The 19,307-nt window shown below is 43.5% G+C and overlaps 1 protein-coding gene across 2 annotated transcripts in view; it reads left to right on the forward strand.

Moving 5' to 3' along the window:
* The window catches only part of LOC127583788 (arginyl-tRNA--protein transferase 1-like), an 80,645-nt gene that overhangs the window by 24,300 nt on the left and 37,038 nt on the right, over positions 1–19,307 (forward strand). The window contains exon 2 of one of the 2 annotated variants that reach the window (XM_052040139.1): positions 14,248–14,311. In XM_052040139.1, the coding sequence (XP_051896099.1) occupies positions 14,248–14,311 (64 nt within the window). Of the gene's footprint in view, positions 1–14,247; positions 14,312–16,212; positions 16,308–19,307 lie in introns of those variants that run through there. The other variant, XM_052040140.1, reaches the window with a different exon arrangement.

Genomic DNA, 19,307 nt, shown 5'->3' on the forward strand with positions numbered 1-19,307 from the left:
CAGATATAGCTGATTGCATTTAGTCAATGAGCAATTGATCCTATTGTTGGGCACTGTGTAATGAATTGATCCGTATGAACGGTATGTAAGACAAGTTCTTCACTGTACCTCTGTACAAGTGATGATAATATTCCAATTCCATTTGATCATAATGCTTGTATTCTGGTGTATCCATGTTCACTTCTCATACATTTGCTGGTGAAAAAGTATGATGAAAGAGTGAGAAAGTGACTTTTGACTGTTGTGCATACTTTCCTTTTTTTTCATTACTGCTTGTCGCCTTTTTGTTTAAAATGGTGAGTAATATGAAAAACGCTGGACTTTCATACAAATGAATCACCAACAAATTTGCAGAGAGAATTGCTCAGGTGATTCAGAATACTCTCTCATCTACCACTGGTGACCAAACCCTGATTTTCTTCCCACCATCCTTTGCCTGGAAAAGAGTGCAAGCAACAGTGCGTAACTCCATCAGCACACAGTATGGCACGAGAGGCAACCTTCAAACGGCTTCACAGTGGAGAAGGAAGGTGGATCTGGGTGGGGATGAAGTGGATAGAATGAAGGAGAGCTGGATTGGAGAGTCAGGGGAGGAACTGGATATGGGAATGGGTTGGAGACGAGGTGTGGGTTGGGGTAGAGTGGTGCCAGGTCTGACCTGTTTTGTATAAATCCACATTGTCAGGAAATCTGACACCAATTGCAGGACACCATTATTTGCACATTGACTTCCATCTTATACTTTTAAAATGCATCAGCTTCATTGCTGATGTGAGTGCAGACAGTGACCAATTCTCTCTTTTTTTTTGTCCAGCTGGTCAAATGGAAATTTTTCTCCAATTACCTCTTGGTTGTGAAGTTTCTAATGCAGAGCAGGATTTATTTTGAGGAAAATGAGAACAAAGGAAATCAGAACAAGTACATAGGCCTTTTGGGCCCTCGAGCCTTGTCTGCCATCCAATAAGATATGGCTGATTTGTTCTCGGTGTCAGCAACTACCTAAGCCTTGATTCTTTTTCAGTCCAATGCTGGCCTTGCAGTGATCAGCAGTCATTGTACGGAGGGATGAAGTCACAGTTTCAGCTGTGGAGACACAGTATTTCCATTGGTCCAGTTGTATTGGATCTTGCTTGTGTCACTCACAATTGGTGCACAGATTTGGCCAGGGTTCCATGTTGCAGGAAGCTGTGAATGTTGTACGGTCACAGAGTCATAGAACAGTACTGAAACAGGCCTTTGGCCCACTGGGTCTGAACTGTCCATCAACTCCCCAGTCACACTGATCCTATGTTAATCGCAGTTTTTATCCCCCATCAACTCCCCACAGGTTCTACCACTGCTTGGACACTAAAGGCAATTTACAGCAGCCAATTAACCTACCATCCTGCACGTCTTTGGGATGTGGGAGGAAACCCATGCAGTCACAAGGAGAAAATGCAAACTCCACACAGACAGGACCTGAGGTCAGGATTGAACCCAGGTCTCTGGCACTGTGAGGCAGTGGCTGTACGAGCTGTGCCACTGTGCCAACCACAGATGGAACCTGTTGCCCAAAGGGTCTAAGTGTAGGCTAAATGTAGATGATCTCAGGCATGCACACCCAAAGCAAGCTTTGGACATCTTCTGCATAACTCTGACCTAGAAGTCACCTCCATGAGACATCACCAAAAGCTCTGGTTTGTTATTCTATTAAAGTTAAAGCTGTTAGTAGCAGTAGCAATGCATATAGAAACACGAGCATGCGACTTGCTGTTTAATCCAGCCAGGTCCCTATCTCCTGGTTACAAGGGCCCTCCACAGAAAGAGTCTGTCACAAACTCACTATGATTCCTACTTCTATGGGAACACAGAACAAACCAAGCTCTTTGGCTATTGTTTTTACCCAAAGTTTGAAACTCACTGATAAACTTTCAATTATATCAAGAAGATAATCAGTCAAAGTAAATGTTAGTGATTCTATTGTTGGTTTAATGGAAGGAAACCATACAAAGAATGCAACTGTATAATGGTTTATTCAACCTTTATTTTGTAAGTCTATGGTGGCCAATGCAGCAGGAAATAGAACTGTAACCATAACATCACAATTACTCTGCTGACACAGTTGGATAAAATGTAGTTCATATCTTACATGCTTCAGCCTGTGGGTATACATGGGTGTGGGGTATACTAAACTATTTATATTCATAAACAGTGTTTAAGATGCTTTAGATGCCATGAGGTAGGTCACCAATGCAGATGGAAAACTCACAATGATTGCTTCTTGAAACATTAAGAAAAGGACAAAGATTTGCATTTATATTTGTTCTTCCATGACCTTCAAAGTGTGATTACAGACCATGACGTACTTCAGTCATTCTTGTAATGCAAGAAATGCAGCAACCAATTTGCACACAGTAAGCCCCAGAAATAGCAATGTGATAATCAGATGAGTTACTTTTTGGTGATGTGGCCTGTGGTTAGGAGACTGTGCCTTGACCCCATCACAGGGCCTCCAGTTTAATTTTTCACTGAAGTTCAGCACTTCTGACAATAATGCAGCACTCCCTCAGTACTGTAGTCGAGTAAAAGTTGAGATTTTTAAGTCAGACTATCTGTGCCCAGAAATTTGGACAATTTATATCTGGTTTTTCTTTTTGCACCTTAATCAGACATAAAGAAAACATTTTGTGCATGGTGTGAAGTATTTGCTCATTTCCTGTTGAAGGCCCACCTATTGGGAAATTGAACTGGACACTTCCTGTCATGATTCGCCCTAATTGTGATGTCATTTCCCCATCATACTTGGTGCACGTGATGACTTCATTAACATGCACAGTGGCCCGAATTACTTCCTGATAGAAATTGGATCAAGAAGTTGTGATTTTTTGGTAATTAATGCACAATTCATCAATTGAAACCTGCATGATTTAAAGTATCCCCTGAACCTGTTTTTTTTATTTGTATATAATATGACTCGTACAGCATGAAAGTGGGCCCTTTGATCCAACTGGTCCATGCTGACCAAGATTCCCATCTAAGTGTTCTCTCCCACACCCATTACAACTTATTAAAGATCTAACTGGAAGCAGCACGGATTGATGCAGCAATGTACCTTCAGGTCACCAGAGGCCTTGACCTGTGGCCCCAACACTGCTGCGTCCCATGGGAGCTTGAGAAATGTGCAGTGTGGAGTCGGGTCAGAGTTTCCTGTGTGGGGACCTGTGCACCTTTACAACCCTTCCCCCTCTTATCCCTCATCTGCAGGCAGGTAGCACTCTGGCCCCTAATGATCCCTGTGGAGCAGTCATAGGCTTGCTCCCACCCCTATTTCTCCCCCCCCCCCCTGTCAATTTCCTGCCCTCCACCACCATTTCCATGGCAAATTGTGCCTCAACCAGCCAATGAAATGGCAGCTGTGAGCTTGGGTATTTTTGCATTAAGCCTCTCGAATTTCTGAAGCCATCTGACTGGGACATCCTTGCCTTGTTTTTGGTGACCACTGATCCTGCATTAGGGCAAAACATTGCACCAGAATTGGGTGAAATCTACTTTCTAGGCTGTGATCTTAGTCACTTTGGTGAGGGTTTTATTTTATTGTCTCAATAAAATTTTGTCTCCGTTTTATTGAGATAATAAAATTGTCTCCTTCAGTTCCCTGTGGGCACCACTGGTGCTTAACACCCAGTCATGCTTTGCAAAATCCTCCTGGTGAAGTACAGGCAGTTTCAGTTATATCAATTTCACTTCCAAGTTTTAGTTTTAAATTACTAAGCAGCTTTTTTTTTTGAAATTCGCTCTAAAGAGCACAGATGAAAGTCTGTTCAATGTTAACTTCAGTTCCTTTTGCTCTGCTGAATTTTACGGCTCTTGTTGCGAACCCGTTGTTGACCTCAGCTGAGAACAATGCATGGTAGCCTTGATTCTGGGTTTGCAGTTGGGAAGGTGGCACAAATTTTGTTCTTTGTGCAGGCACGGTAGTGTAGCAGTTAGCGTAATGCTATTACAACGCCAGTGACCGGAGTTCAATTCCAGCCACTGTCTGTAAGGAGTTTGTACGTTCCTTGGGTGCTCCGGTTTCCTCCCACATTCCAAAGACGTACGGGTTAGGAAGTTGTGGGCATGCTATGTTGGCGCCGGAAGTGTGGTGACACTTGCGGGCTGCCTCAGCACACTCTATGCAAAAGATGCATTTCACTGTGTGTTTTGATGTACATGTGACTAATAAAGATATCGTATCTTAACTAAAACCACTGCCCATTGTAAGGTCACATGTGCTCCTACAATCTTTCTGTTAATGTTGGGAAGAATGTACAGTGTTTAGAATCTGTGCTGTAGGCTCTGTGCAGATGAGGACATTGTAAATTATAACAGTCTACACCTTTTTTATTATCAACATTACAGATGTGACTAATGCATTAAAGTTGACTACTGCATGCTGCTGTGTTTCACTAAAGCCCTATTTTCCTCATGCTGGAAAAGAATCAAGTACAGGGGCTCCCTAGTTTACGAATGACTTGACTTTTTAAAAAAAAACTGACTTTACGCAAATTTTCCCAGACATTTTTAAAGCATTTTTCAAGCTAGTAATAATAATAAAATGTTTCATGGTGGAGAACAGGAGACTGCTGATGCTGGAATTTAGAGCAACAAGTAATCTGCTGAAAGTACTCAGTGGGCTGAGCAGCATCCATGGGTGGAAGGGAATTGTCGATGTGTTGGCTCAAAACTGTTTCATGGTATTCATTAATGACTGGATACAGTATATATTTCCATTAGTTTAGTTATGGCTTTCATTAGGGTGATTATTCAGTGAAATAAAGGAATTATAGCAAGTGTATGTAGAGTTACAGGATGTGGGTAGCTGTAGAAAATGTACCTTTTTGACTAACAGAGAAAGTGGCTTACGGACAGTTCTCAGGAACAGAACCCTTGTGTAACGGGCAGCACGGTGGCGTAGCGGTTAGTGCAACACTATTACAGTGCCAGTGATTGGGGTTCAATTCCTGCCGCTGTCTGTAAGGAGCTTGGCGTTCTCCCTGTGACTATGCGGGTTTCCTCCAGGTGCTTCGGTTTCCTCCCACGTTCCAAAGACATACAGGTTAGTAGGTTAAAGTGGGTGTAATTAAGCTCGTTGGGCCAGAAGGGCCTATTACTGTGCTGTATAAATTTCTTAAAAAAAAGTTTTAACCCAAGGACTACCTGTAGTACTTGGAGTCAGTGCAGCACAACAGCTAGTAGGCTGCCTCCCAGTGCTAGTGAGCCACGTTCAACACTGATGTACAATGATGTCTCTGTGGTATTTACACATTCTCCCTGTGAATGTGAATTTCCCCTGGGGACTCTGGTTTCCTCCCACTTCCCAAAGATGAGTGGGTTGGTAGGTTAATTGGCCATCATAAAATTCCCTAGAGAGTAGATGAGTGGTAGAATCCGTGGCAGTTGAAAGGAATGTGAAGAGAATAGATTCCAGGGAAAATTAATGGAGAATGTAATTTACTCTGTGAGCCAGTATAGAGTTAATGGGGGTGAAATAGGCCTCCCTTGTCATAAACTATTTGATCCATTATGCCGCTACTAGACCTTTTGAGAGCTACCAATTCATCTCATTCCTTGTTCTTGACCATTGCATTAATTGCATTTTTTTTTACTTTCAAGCTTGTATCAGATTCTCTTCTGACATTTAATACTGAACCTACTTAAACCACCATTTCAGTCAGTGCTATCAGTTTCAGATGGCAACATTTTACTGTGTAAAACAAAAAAAGTCTTCTCATTCCTTGTCTGATTTCTCCAATGAAGAGGGAGTGAATGTTTATGGTGATGGGGAGATGCCTGTCAAATGGGGAACTTTTTGTCATCGATTGTGTGGAACTCTTCCAGTGTTTTTGATGCATCCTATCACACTCGTGACAGCCGGTGCTCCCGGTGTGGCCTCCTGTACATTGGTGACACCCGATGCAAATTGGGTGACCGCTTCGTCGAGCACTTTTGCTCCGTCCACCACAACAGCCAGGACTTCCCGGTGGCCACCGACTTCAATTCCACATCCCACTCCCATACTGACATGTCTATCCATGGCCTCCTTGACTGCCACGTTGAGGCCAGGCACAGGTTGGAGGAACAAACCTCGTATTCTGCCTTGGGAGTCTTCAACCTGATGCCTCAACATCAATTTCTCTAACTTCCAGTAACCCCACCCCTTTTTCTTCCCCACCCCCCACTCTGTCTTCCCTTATTCCTATGGCTCCCTTTCCCTGCCTTAATGACCTGCCCACTCCTCTCCTCTCCCCTCCCTCATCCTTTATTCCATGGTCCACTGCCCTCTCCTACCGGATTCTTCCTCCTTCAACCCTTGGCCTCTTCTAGCTATCACCTCTCAGCTCTTTACATCTTCTCCCCCTCCCCCACCCACTACCACTTTCTAACTGCCCCCACCTGGACTCGCCCATCACCTGATCTCACCTATCCCCTGCCTGCATATACTCTCCCCCTTCCCCCCCCCCCCACACCCCCCACCTTCTTATTCTGGCTTCTGCCCTCTTCCTTTCCAGTCCTGATGAAGGATCTCTGCCCGAAACGTCAACTGTTTATTTCCCTCCATGGATGCTGCCTGACCTGCTGCGTCCTCCCGCACTTTCTGTGTGTTACACTTGTGACCTGTGCCTTGCAGGCAATGGGAAGGCTTTGGGGAAATGGGAGGTGATTCACTCTTTGCAGGAAGCACAGCCTCTGATCTGCTCTTGTAGCCTCAGTACTGTGAGGTTGGTTTCTGTCAGTGATAATGCCCACAAAATCGGTTATGGTGGATCAACGTTTCCTCAATCACGATGACACTGGACAGATGGTTAGACTTCCTCTTGTTGGAAAGAGTTGGTACTTGTTAGGCACTTACTCACCCAAGCCTGAAGTTTATCCAGGCCTTGTTGCTTGTCTGCACAGACCACTTGATTGTCTGAGGAGCCGGAAAAGGAACTGAACACTCTGTAATCATCGATTGGAAACTCAATGATGAATCAGCTAAGCTACTACCCTGAGATACTACTGCAGCAACTGTGGAAAGAGAAACAGTCAAACAGTTAACATTTCAGGTTGAAGACCCTTTGTCAGACTGAGAGAGAGAAAATAAGTTACTAAAAAGGGCTGTTTTACAGCCCTGTTATAGAACCATAGAACAGTACAGCACAATACAGGCCCTTTGGCCCACCATGTTGTGCTGACCTCCAAACCACTCCTAAGACTATCTAACCCCTTCTTTCCACATATCCCTCTATTTTAAATTCCTCCATATGCTTATCTAACAATCTCTTGAACTTGACCAACATATCAGCTTCCACCACCACCACCCCAGGCAGCACATTCCATGCACCAACCACTCTCTGGATGAAAAACCTCCCTCTGCCATCTCCCTTGAACTTCCCACCCATTACCTTTAAAGCCATGCCCTCTTGTATTGAGCATTGGTGCCCTGGGAAAGAGGCGCTGGCTGTCCACTCTATCTATTCCTCTTAATATTTTGTATACCTCTATCATGTATCCCCTCATCCTCCCCCTCTAGTATAGCCCTAGCTCCTTTAGTCTCTCCTCGTAATCCACACTCTCTAATCCAGGCAGCATCCTGGTAAATCTCCTCTACGCCCTCTCCAATGCCTCCACATCCTTCCAAGAATGAGGCGACCAGAACTGGACACAGTACTCTAAGTGTGGTCCAACCAGGGTTTTGTAAAGCTGCATCATTACTTCGTGGCTCTTAAACTCAATCCCATGATTTATGAAAGCTAACATCCCATGAGCTTTCTTAACTACTCTATCCACCTGTAAGGCAACTTTCAGTGATCTGTGGATACGAACCCCCAGATCCCTCTGCTCCTCCACACTGCCCAGAATCCTGCCATTAACCTTGTACTCTGCCTTGGAGTTTGTCCTTCCAAAGTATACTACCTCACACTTCTCCGGATTGAACTCCATCTGCCACTTGTCAGTCCAGCTCTGCATCCTATCAATATCCCTCTAAGCTTCGACAGCCCTCCACACTATCCACAACACCATCGATCTTTGTGTCATCTGCAAACTTGCTAACCCACCCTTCCACCCCCTCATCCAAGTCATTAATAAATATCACAAAAAGTAGAGGTCCCAGAACTGGTGTCCCTATGGGACACCACTAGTCACAGCCCTCCAATACAAATACACTCCATCCACCACAACCCTCTGCTTTCTACAGGCAAGCCAATTCTGAATCCACATGGCCAAGCCTCCCTGGATCCCTTGGCCTCTGACCTGAAGAAGCCTACCATGTGGAACCTTGTCAAAGGCCTTACTGAAATCCATGTAGACCACATCTACTACACTACCCTTATCAATCTTCCTGGTCACCTCAAAGAACCCTATCAGGCTTATGAGGCAAGATCTTCCCTTCATGAAGCCATGCTGGCTGTCCCTAATCAGTCCATGATTCTCTAAATGCTCGTAGATCCTATCTCTTAGAATCCTTTCTAACAGCTTACCCACCACAGACGTAAGGCTCACTGGTCTGTAATTCCCTGGACTATCCCTACTACCTTTTTTGAATAAGGGGACAACATTTGCCACCCTCCAATCCTCTGGTACCATTCCTGTGGCCAACGAGGACTCAAAGATCCTAGCCAATGGTTAATTAATCTCCTCCTGAAGCAGCCTGGAGAATATTCCGTCAGTTATCAACCAGTTTCATTTCTTTTTTTGTGGTGATTGGGAGTGGACTGCTGAATTGGATTGGACAGATCCAGGCAATTGCAGATGGACCATACCCAGGTGATTTTTGTTTTTTCCCCTTGTTGTGTAGGTGCCAATCCTATAGCTGTAGCCTGGATGTTTGTCTAGTTCTGGAGCATATCTTTAGGATTACTGTGGACATATTGTCAGGAGCCATAGATTCTGCTGTATCTAATGTGCTTTGTCATTTCTAAGTGCCACATAGAATGAACTGAATTGGCTGAATTCCGCTGTCATAGATGCCAGGAGGGACTGGATAACTCACCCACAGTGCTTCTGGTCAAAGAACATAGAAAACCTCAGTCTTTTGCACTTCACTGGCAGGATTCTGAAAACTTGAAGCTGTTTGTGGAGCCTTTCCCTCCTCCCATTGATTGCATGTGGAAGGACTTTGATCTACTTCATTAGTTGTTGGACCACTTGGCACTGTCTACAGTTCACTGAGCATATTCTGCAGGAAAAACAAGCTGCCTGAGGAACTCAGTGGGTCAGGCAGCATCTGTGGAGGGAAATGGACAGTCAATGTTTCAGGTCAAGACCTTCCATCTGGACTGTAAGAGTAGAGGGGAGATGGCCAGTGTAAAGGGGGGAGGGCTGGGGCAAGAGCTGGCAAGCAATAGGTGGACCCAGGTAAGGAGAGGTTGATCGGCAGATGGAGTCAGGTGGGGAGGGAGGGTGGAGATGGTGACAGAGGCTGGGAGGTGACAGATGGAGGCAATGAAGGGCTGCAGATTATGAACTCTGAGCAAGGAAGGTGAAGAGCGCAACCAAATAAAGGAAGGAAGGTGGGCAGGTAGGGACAGTGGGAGGAGGAGACAGGGGACCCAGTGGGAGGAGTGTGTGGGTAATGGGCAGTTGGAGTAGATGGGAGAGGGGAAAGAAACTGGGTGATGGGGGCTGGAGGGTGGGTGGGGTTAGGAAAGAAGAGCATTTTCTGCTGCTGTGTATGTACACATTTAATAGCTTCAGTTGGCTAGTGTTTCCCAGAATTGGACAAGATATACCAGCTGATCTGTAAAGGTCTAGTATAACTTTGTGACTTCATAGTCGTAGGGTGATGCAGCATGAAATCAAGACCCACTGACATCAAGCACCCACTTTTACACTGAGCCTACCTTAATGCATTTTATTCTCCCCACACTCCCATTAACTGTCATCCAAACTCTACCACCCACCTACGCTCTGGGGTGATTTACAGAGACCAATTAACCAACCAACCTGCACATTTTGGGATGTGGGAGGAAACCAGAGCACCCAGAGAAAACCCACATGGTCACGTGAGGCCTACATGTATTACCCATTCCTAATTCTCCTTGAGACCGTGTTGGTGAACCACCATCTTGGTCAGACAGCACCCAAGCTGTGAGGTATCAGCCAGTAGAGTTACACCACTGTGTTGTCCTCAAAGGAAGCATTAATTACTCTCAATGATCTTTGTCAGTCGGCATTGTTTATGGGATTCTAGAAGACAATAATATCCTCCTATGATTATTGGTGACATCAGCAGCCCTACCTGGTTCACTTTGGGAGGGGAATCTGCTGAACTTGCTCAGCCTCAGTCTGGACTCTCCAGAGCCAGGGCAAAGTGACTGGTTCTTTACTCTTGGACTCTTGTCTTTACCTCTCGTTGTCTTGGTGAAGCAGCCAGCATAATCAAAGACCCCACCCACCCGGGACATTCTCTCTTCTCTCCTTTTCCATCAGGTAGAAGATACAGGAGCCTGAGGGCACGTACCACCAGACTTAAGGACAGCTTCTACCCCACTGTGATAGGACAATTGAACGGTTCCCTTATACGATGAGATGGACTATGACCTCACGATCTACCTTGTTGTGACCTTGCACCTTATTGCACTGCACTTTCTCTGTAGCTGTGACACTTTACTGTTATTGTTTTTACCTGTACTACATCAATGCACTCTGTACTAACCTAATGTAACTGCTTGTGTAATGAATTGATCTGTACGATCGGTATGCAAGACAAGTTTTTCGCTCTACCTCAGTAGAAGTAACGACAATAAACCAATACCAATACACTTGGAAGGTACTCAGTTGCATCAAAATCACCACAGGGCCTGCATTTATTGTCCATCCAAGAGGATGTTCCAGCAACACCTTCTCGAGGAGAATTAGGGATGAGTCGTAAATGTGGGCCTCACCACTGGTGTTCACAGCTCATCAATGAGTTTTAAGAAAAGCAACTTTAGTATTCAGACCCTCATGGTTAGGTTTGATCTAGGAATAAATTAGAGTGCTTGTGGGACCAGTTGATGGACACCTCTGAAACCAGAGTTGTGGCTATTCTCATAGAGCCATATGGTGAAGAAAGAGGCCCTCCAGCCCATCGAGTCCACAGCACCAAGCACCAATCCCATTTTCCCCCTCTCAGTTTCATCAGATCCCCTCTGCACCCCCCCGATTCTACTGCCAGTTATCTACACGCTAGGACCAATGTAGAGTGGCCAACTTGCACAACTTTGAGATTTGTGGGAGGAAATTAGAGCACCTGGAGAAAATCCATGTGGTAACAAGAAGAACATGCAAGCTCCACACAGACAACACTGGAGATCAGGATTGAACCCTGGCTCTGTATCTATGAGGCAGTTGTGCTAACTGCTGCTCCTGGAAATAAAGTCCTTGCTTTCTCCCTATTGTTCTGAGGCCTGCATTCTTATTTTTCCCGACCCGAGGGTTAAAAGTCTGTAATCTGACAGATTTAGATTTATTAATTAGTTAGCTATTAACTACATTTTAATGTTACTTAAGAACAGCTTCTTCCCCACTGCTATCTGACTCCTGAACCGATCACCTCTCACATTCCCTTCCTAGTGGCGCTGCCACATTCTCAGACTTTTAGCTCTACCTTCCTCAGTTGTTCACATTTAGTTATTTTTTGCACTACTTCAGATTGCAGTACAGTCTTTGAAACATTCTGTTCTTCTGTGTTCATCGTATTTATTACCACGTATACTGTTTACTCGGTGAGCTTCATGCAAACAAGGAATTTCATTGCACCCTGGTGTATTTGACAATAAACTAATCTGAGTCTGTACTAAATTGGATTTGCTTTTCAAAGTGCAAGTTCTACCACTACTCAAAGCATAAGGGCATTTTCTGTCAGTTCAGTGAAGAAGTATTTCTGTTTGGCCTCAGGACATTATCTCAGAACAATTGTTGTGAAACACTCAGCAGGTCAGGCAGCAACTGTGGATTGAGAAAGAGGGTTAATGTTTCAGGTTGAAGAGCTATCATCAGAACTGTTAACTGATGAAGAGTCTTTGATTTGAAAAGTTAACTGATGAAGGGTCCTTGACCTGAAGTATTAACTCTTGTTTCTCTTTCCACAGAAATTGCCTGACCTGCTGAGTATTTCCAGCATTTTCTGTTTTTATTTCACATTTCTACCAGCTGCAGTTTTTTATTTCCTTCTTTTGTCATTAAAACTCACCACAGCTTCTGGAAAGCAAGGAAGAAGTATTTGCATTTATGTAACACCTTACACATCCTCAGGAATGTCCCAAAGTTATTTTTATCTTCTAAATCCGTTAGAAGTGCAATGACGGTTATAAAGTGGAAAACACCATCCTTTTTGGTCACAGTAAGTTCTTAGAAAGAAATTTTCAGATGAGCATGTGATCTGTTTGGATTTCAGATGAATGTGGTTACCATTAACTAGAAACTGAACTGGAGTAGTCATATACACAGTGTGGCAAAAAGAGCAGGTCAGAGGCCAGGGATCCTGCAGTAAGTAACTCACGTCCTAACTCCCCAAAACCTCTCCACCATCAACATGGATCAAGTTGGGAGTGTGATGGAATACGCTCCACTTGTCTGGATGAGTGCAGCTTCAATAACACTCAAGAAGTTCAACACCATACAATCAGTAAATAGGTAAATTGCTTTACTATTGTCACATGTACAGCGAAAAACTTGTCTTGCATACCGCCCATACAGATCAATTCATTACACAGAGCATTGGGGTAGAACAAGGGAAAGCCATAACAGAATGCAGAATAAAGTGTTACAATTACAGAGTAGTGCAGTGCAGGGAGACAATAAGGTGACAGGTCACAAGGAGGTAGATTGAGGTCAAGAGTCCATCTCATCATACTAGGGAACCCTTCAATAGTCTTATAACAGTGGGATAGAAGCTGTCCTTGAGCCTGACGGTATGTGCTTTAAGGCTTTTGTATCTGCTGCCCAATGGGAGGGGGGAGAAGAGAAAATGTCCAGGGTGGGTGGGGTCTTTGATTATGTTGGCTGCTTTACCAAGGCAGTGAGAAGTGTAGACAGAGCCCATGGAGGGGAGGCTGGTTTCTGTGATGTGCTGAGCTGTGTCCACAACCCTCTGCAGTTTCTTTGTGGTCCTGGGCAGAGCAGATGCCGTACCAAGCCGTGATGCATCCGAATAGGATGCTTTCTATCGTGCATCAATAAAAATTGGTGAGGGTCAAAGGGGACATGGGATATAGCAGCCCATTTGATAGGTATGCCCACCTCCCCACCACCCCCCCCCACCCCCCCATCCAATCCACAACCATTCACCAATGCACAGTAGCAGCAGTTTGTACATCTACAAAGATGCACTGCAGCAACTCACCAAGACTCCTTAGACAGAACCTTCCAAACCCACCACCTCTACTGGTTAGAAAGACAATGGTAGCAAAAACATGGAAACACCACTACCTGGAAGTTGTCCTCCTAAGCCAAACACCATCCTGACTTGGGAATATATCACCGTTCCTTCACCATCGCTGGGTCAAGATTCTGGAACTCCCTCCCTAACAGCACTGTGGTACACCCACACTTCAAGGACTGCAGCAGTCAAGAAGGCAGCTCGCTACCACCTTCTCAAGGGCAATTAAGGATGGGCAATGGGCTCAGGCGAGAAAGCCCCTTAAATATTGTAAATATGGGACTGGGTAGCCCCCAGGGAGCCACACGTGTGGCATCAGTGCTGTTTTTTATATAAAAAGGTAACACTAATGGGGAATGATCTGTAAAAGAATGTAAAGGCTTACACTGTTTTATAATTGTATATAGTTTGTCTTTTATTATGAATAAAGTTTATTTTGGAAAAATAAAAAATTAAATGCTGGCTCAGCCTGCACAGCACACATCCCTTGAATGAATATAATATAATGCAAAATAATTGTCCAGAACCCCAGGAGAGAATCCTTCTGTTTTCAAAAGGCTATTTGAACATCCCCTGTGAAGCTAGGTAGGGCCTCAGTATGAAGTCACAAACAAACATTCGCACTAAGAATATAACACTTCCTTATAGAACTGCACTGGAGATGCAGCTTGTCTCTGGTGGGATTTGAACCCATAATCTTCAGCATAGCAAAGAGTGTCCCACCCATTGAGCTACAGTGGTCTTTGTTGAGTGATTATGTGGTGAAGCCTGAAGATGATGTGAGTGTAGCTCGGTTCACTGTGCTGTCCAGTGAACGCAACCCAGGCTGGTCTGCAGCGGAAGTGGTGCCTTTTACTTAGTCTCCATTCTTTGTTCTGCAGGTCTTATGGCTCACAAGCTGTCGGTCCACGATTACCAGCTGCTGCTGAATAAAGGCTGGGTCAGGTGAGTGTGCTGGTAACGTTGAATAGAAACCCTGAGTGTTTTCTAGTAAAAGATTTGTAGAGAACCTGAGGGAGAGTAAATAACCGTTTGTGAATTCAGCCACTGCTTAGTTAAACATACAGAAGTCCCGAGTTTAATTCCTGCTCTGTGCTGAGTTAGCTGACCGTGGTTGGGAGCTACAGTTAGTGGAAAGAGTGTAAGATGGGTAGCGTTGCCATTCATTTCCTTTCCTCCCAGAGGAATAGCTGGCCAATGCACACAGGGATTTTATCTTCCTTGATTGTGAATGAATGGAGAAAAATAGCCCAAATCCAGCTTATCATAAGAATAGTGACTAACAGAGGGGCATTGACATGTGTGGAACTATACCCTGATGCTAGCCCAGTAGCTGTACTACTAGACAAGGAGCCAAGTTTGTGTATTTGGATTCTAACACAGTAAGTGCTGTAAAAAAAAATCTTTATGACATTCAGATTTTTATACAAACTCAACTAGATCACTAATGTCAGTCTAGGAAGGGAAATTCTTAGAGTGACATGTGACACAGTTCCACATCACGTGACAGGCAAGAACATATATTTGAGTCAGTGTTACCTACATTCCAAGATCACAGAGAAAGTGATCACACAGCTATTTGGTGCTGTGATGAATCACTTTCTCACCTCGTGTTGTTTTGTAAAGTGTTCAAAAGTGGAGTTGCCTTCAATGTTCCTCTGCCTTCACACACCAAACTTTTGATTAACAAAGGTGAGGCAGCTAATGGAAAGTGACTTACCTCCACATAGGGTAGGAATGTAGGAAGGCAAGAAACCCTTAAACAAATTAAATTATGAGGATAGTTTGCACAGACTAGTTGTATAATCCCTTGAGTATAGAAGACCAAAGGACGATCTAGTTAAATCATTTAAGATGATTAAAGGATTTGTAACTCTATTGGGCTTTATCTATCCTTTCAACTGTTTGTAATTAAACTGTATATTTCCTTAATGCCCCTTTTTCCCCTTTTGGCTATTTTGTTGCTCAGTCTGCATAATTTTCTGTTTCTTTTTTTCTGTCTTTCTCTCACTTTTTGCATGTATTTTTCTTGTATATAGATAAGGAAAGTGAAGCAAAGTGATTAATGGGCAGCCGTTCCAAACCCGATTTGGGTTGAAAATTCAGGACTCTTATCTTCCCCTCTCATTAGTTATCTCCCTATTTCTCTCTGATTCTGTCTCATTGTTTTCAGATCTTGTATTCTTTCTTTGCTCTCTCACTTGTGTGATGTCAGGGCTCTCTCTATATTCAATGGGATTTTGCAGGAAAGTGCAGGCAGATCTGCACTAGTAATTGTGCAGGTCCCAAGCCTGCTGCTGTCTGCTTGCCAGCATTCCTCTGAATGGCCTTGGGCGCTGGTTCCTCATGGTGTTCCATCATTTCTGGGATCCAACTAGTATAGCCTCAGCAAGATTAGTTCTTCAGCAGTAATTCTCCACATTTAAATCCAGTGGAGGAGTCCAGCAACAAGGGATTCAGGTGTTAGTACTTCCTGATTTTTATTTTAATTGTTTGAATTTACTTGATTTTAATTTTTCTTATCTTTTTACATTTTTAAAACTTTATCTTGTTTAATAGCTTGACTTCTTTTGTTCTCCCAACTCTTCCCCTTCTTAGAAAACATGTTTGATTTGTAATTTTGGATAGTTTAGATGAAATGTTAACTCTTCTTTTACTTCCACAGATGGTGCCTGACTTGCTGAAGAATCCTGGTGTTTTCCATTTTTATTTCAGATTTTTCAGCATCTGCAATTTTATTTTGGTTTTTGACTATTTATGGATTTGAAATTGTGTTTAATGCTACTGAACGTGGGGAATGCTCAGATGCATTCAGTATTTTAACATCTCACCATGGCCAGGGCTTGTTCTCATTAACCCCACCAAGGGAAGCACTTGCACTGATATAAGTCCCCCACATCACAGGGTTTGCAAGCAAGTTCCCTCTGTAGGATGTGAATAAGTAAGTTTATGTTTTGTTCGAAGATCCATGGTGGAGGCAAGTGGATTGCTTCTAACTGCAAAATCCAGACCTGTTCCCTCTTTACCTTTCATCTGAGAGTCTTCCTCAGAAGTGGGACTAAATGTGGACCCACTATTGCACATCCATTGCAAGCAGCTAAGGCTGGGCCTTCTACTCTTGTCATTGACACTTACTACTGTTTAACCCAACCTCTCTTCACCTCTGCCTTTGACACCAATGACTGTAGTGTAATTGTGAGTTCTTCTGAACTTGCCTCAGGAGCCAAATGTCATGTAGATGTGTAGCTTGCAGTAAACACTGTCTTTATTTGTGGAAGTTGGTCTCTACTTAACAGCAAGCACAGTACAATAAATGTAATAGGACATAGCAGCATGACACAGTCTGTTGACAGCAAACCTCCAACCTTAACGTTACACTTCCCTCAGCGGCTCCACACACATCACACCACTTCCTATTTAATCATAAAGCGGTGAACAATGCTGTACAAATGGATCAATATATTTACGCCGGAGGCTCATGGGCATTAATGAATTGGCTCAGATTAATTGCTGTTACATTCAAAATATTAGCTTGTGAACTTTGGTTACATTTCCAAGAATCTATATGTACGATAAAATTTTAGACATTGTGAACAGGTAGCACACTTACATTCCCCTATTTACTGAGCACGAGACAACATGTTGCCAACGGTACTTGTAACAAATTCTAATGTACTTGTGTACATGGCATTCAAAACACAGCTCCTCCCCAGTTTATGAACACCTGACGATTTGCCGGCTGCGGTGGGGCTGGAACACCAGCTGGAATTTTGTCATATCGAACCCAAGCAGGAAATACTTTGATGTCCATTTTGTGAATCCTATTTAGAGACCAGCAGCAATGTCCTTTCCAAAACCATCAATAGCATTTAAAACCCTGTCTGTAGTAAAATCTTTGAAAAGGATATCATTATTATCCCAAGATAGGCTCAGGGTATAGGCTATAACATTAAGAATGGCAGAATCAGATTTATTATCACTGACATATGTTGTGAAATTTGTTGTTTTGCGGCAACAGTACAAGATTTGAAATATTTCTATCCTTATGGGACAACCCATCTCTGCAGGCATCATCCACTGTGTGGGAACTCAGTTCCTGACTGCATTTCCAACTTGCAAAGTGTTTGGATTATGAACATTTCTTGGGAACAGAACCCTGCCGTAAGCTGGGGAGGATCTGTATTTTCAAAAGTGTTAACATTCAATTATAAACATAGCAGATTAAATATAATCCAATTGGCGCAAACTTATGGGCCAACATGAACATTTAGATCACTTCATGAAAAACCATTTCCTTGGTCTGTGAGATCTTCTTTTACAGATCAATCTTTGGTCTTTGCTCTGTTGTTCCAGACTTTCTGCATCTGCCTCTGTTCTGCCTTCTGCTCAGACTTGACACTCACCAGATGCTGCGTTTCCTTTTGGAGTGGTGCTGTGATATGGCCTTCACCTGTCAATGTCGAGGCAAGGGTGATCTGCTTTTCTTTGCAGAGTGAATAAGTGAAAAAAATACTCTCTAAGTCCAATCCAGTCCTCACACCATCAGCCTCAGTTCCAATTATTGATAGCGCTGTTACTTTGGCTGTAGCACACATCTTTAAGTGTTTGGAACACTTCTCCAAGCGAGTGTGTAACAGGACCGTATCTTTATTTGTAAGATTTATCTGAAATAATACTTGTGTGTACCTCATCCTATCACGAAGCCACCTGCTGCAGTATCCATACCTATTACAATGTCCTGGCTAGTTATTTCAATGGCAGCTATAAACTTCCTGCAGTCTTTTGTCAGAAAGCTATCTATGAGGCGGATACATTCTGCAAACTCTCCTCAATATCATCACTAGCTAATGTGTTGTGAAGAGCATTGCTCTGGTGTTGTCTGTGGGAGTCGTTTCCTTGTCTCTGTACAAACCGTGGACTGCAGTTCTCTGTACCAGCCGTTTGCTTTCTCTGATGTTGAGACAGGACGTCCCACCTTTTGCAGTCCACATTTTTCCACTATTCAGGTTCCCATGGTTAGCTGGTTCCTACAAAACCACCCACATGTCCTGATCTTGGCAAAGACATGGTTGTCATCATCGTTACTGCCCCTGTAATAAATCCACACCAGCACCTGGCATTCTGAAATTCCTTCACATTTCTGAGCATTTCGATTAAACTGCAGTTCTCACTGTCTTCTCAAAAGTGAGGTCATGTATTGAAGCACTTGGCCTGTATTCTCTCATCATTTAACCCATACTAATCTGCTCCTCAAGGCTCTCTCCAAGAACACGTCAGGATGATACTGTCTTGCTAGAACCCTCAGACTGACAATGTAATCCCCAATGGCCTTTCTAGCATCAGCTGACAAGTTTGAGAATGAATTCAGATAAAATGAAATCTATTTAAGTTGGAAGAAGTTTGACAGTGAAGTTGGCTTGATGGAAAACTTCATTTGCTAGTTTTAGTTGGTCTAAGCTATAGGTACCTCCTTGTGTGGTTGATTCTCCACTGCCCCAGTAAAATGCTCAGTTATATTAAACCCAGACCAGCCCCTGAACACTGACCCTTCAAACCCCAGGGGTCTCCAGCTGAATGCCGTGCACGTGTGGTTTCTTAACAGCCACATTGAACTTATTGACCTCCTTATGAATAACAAATTGGGAATAGATTGGAGCTGATTTGAGCTTCTCTAATCAGTTCTATTGATTATCTGGCTTCCACGTATTAGATCCTCTGAGACATCTATCATCCTCAACACAACCTATACAAACACAAAGATTCTGTTAATCAGTGACTTGAAGAAGCCCTGAAGACGTGGTAAGAATCCTACAACTCCATATAGAAAGCAGGCCAAGGGATTCATGCCCAAATTTAAGGTGAGGTGCAATGGAGCAACTTTACTGCCAAGAGTAAACACATGGTCAGTCACCATGCTGAGGAGATATTGTCTTTGGAAAGA

Source organism: Pristis pectinata, chromosome 27, assembly GCF_009764475.1.
Source record: "Pristis pectinata isolate sPriPec2 chromosome 27, sPriPec2.1.pri, whole genome shotgun sequence".
NCBI lineage: Eukaryota > Metazoa > Chordata > Chondrichthyes > Rhinopristiformes > Pristidae > Pristis > Pristis pectinata.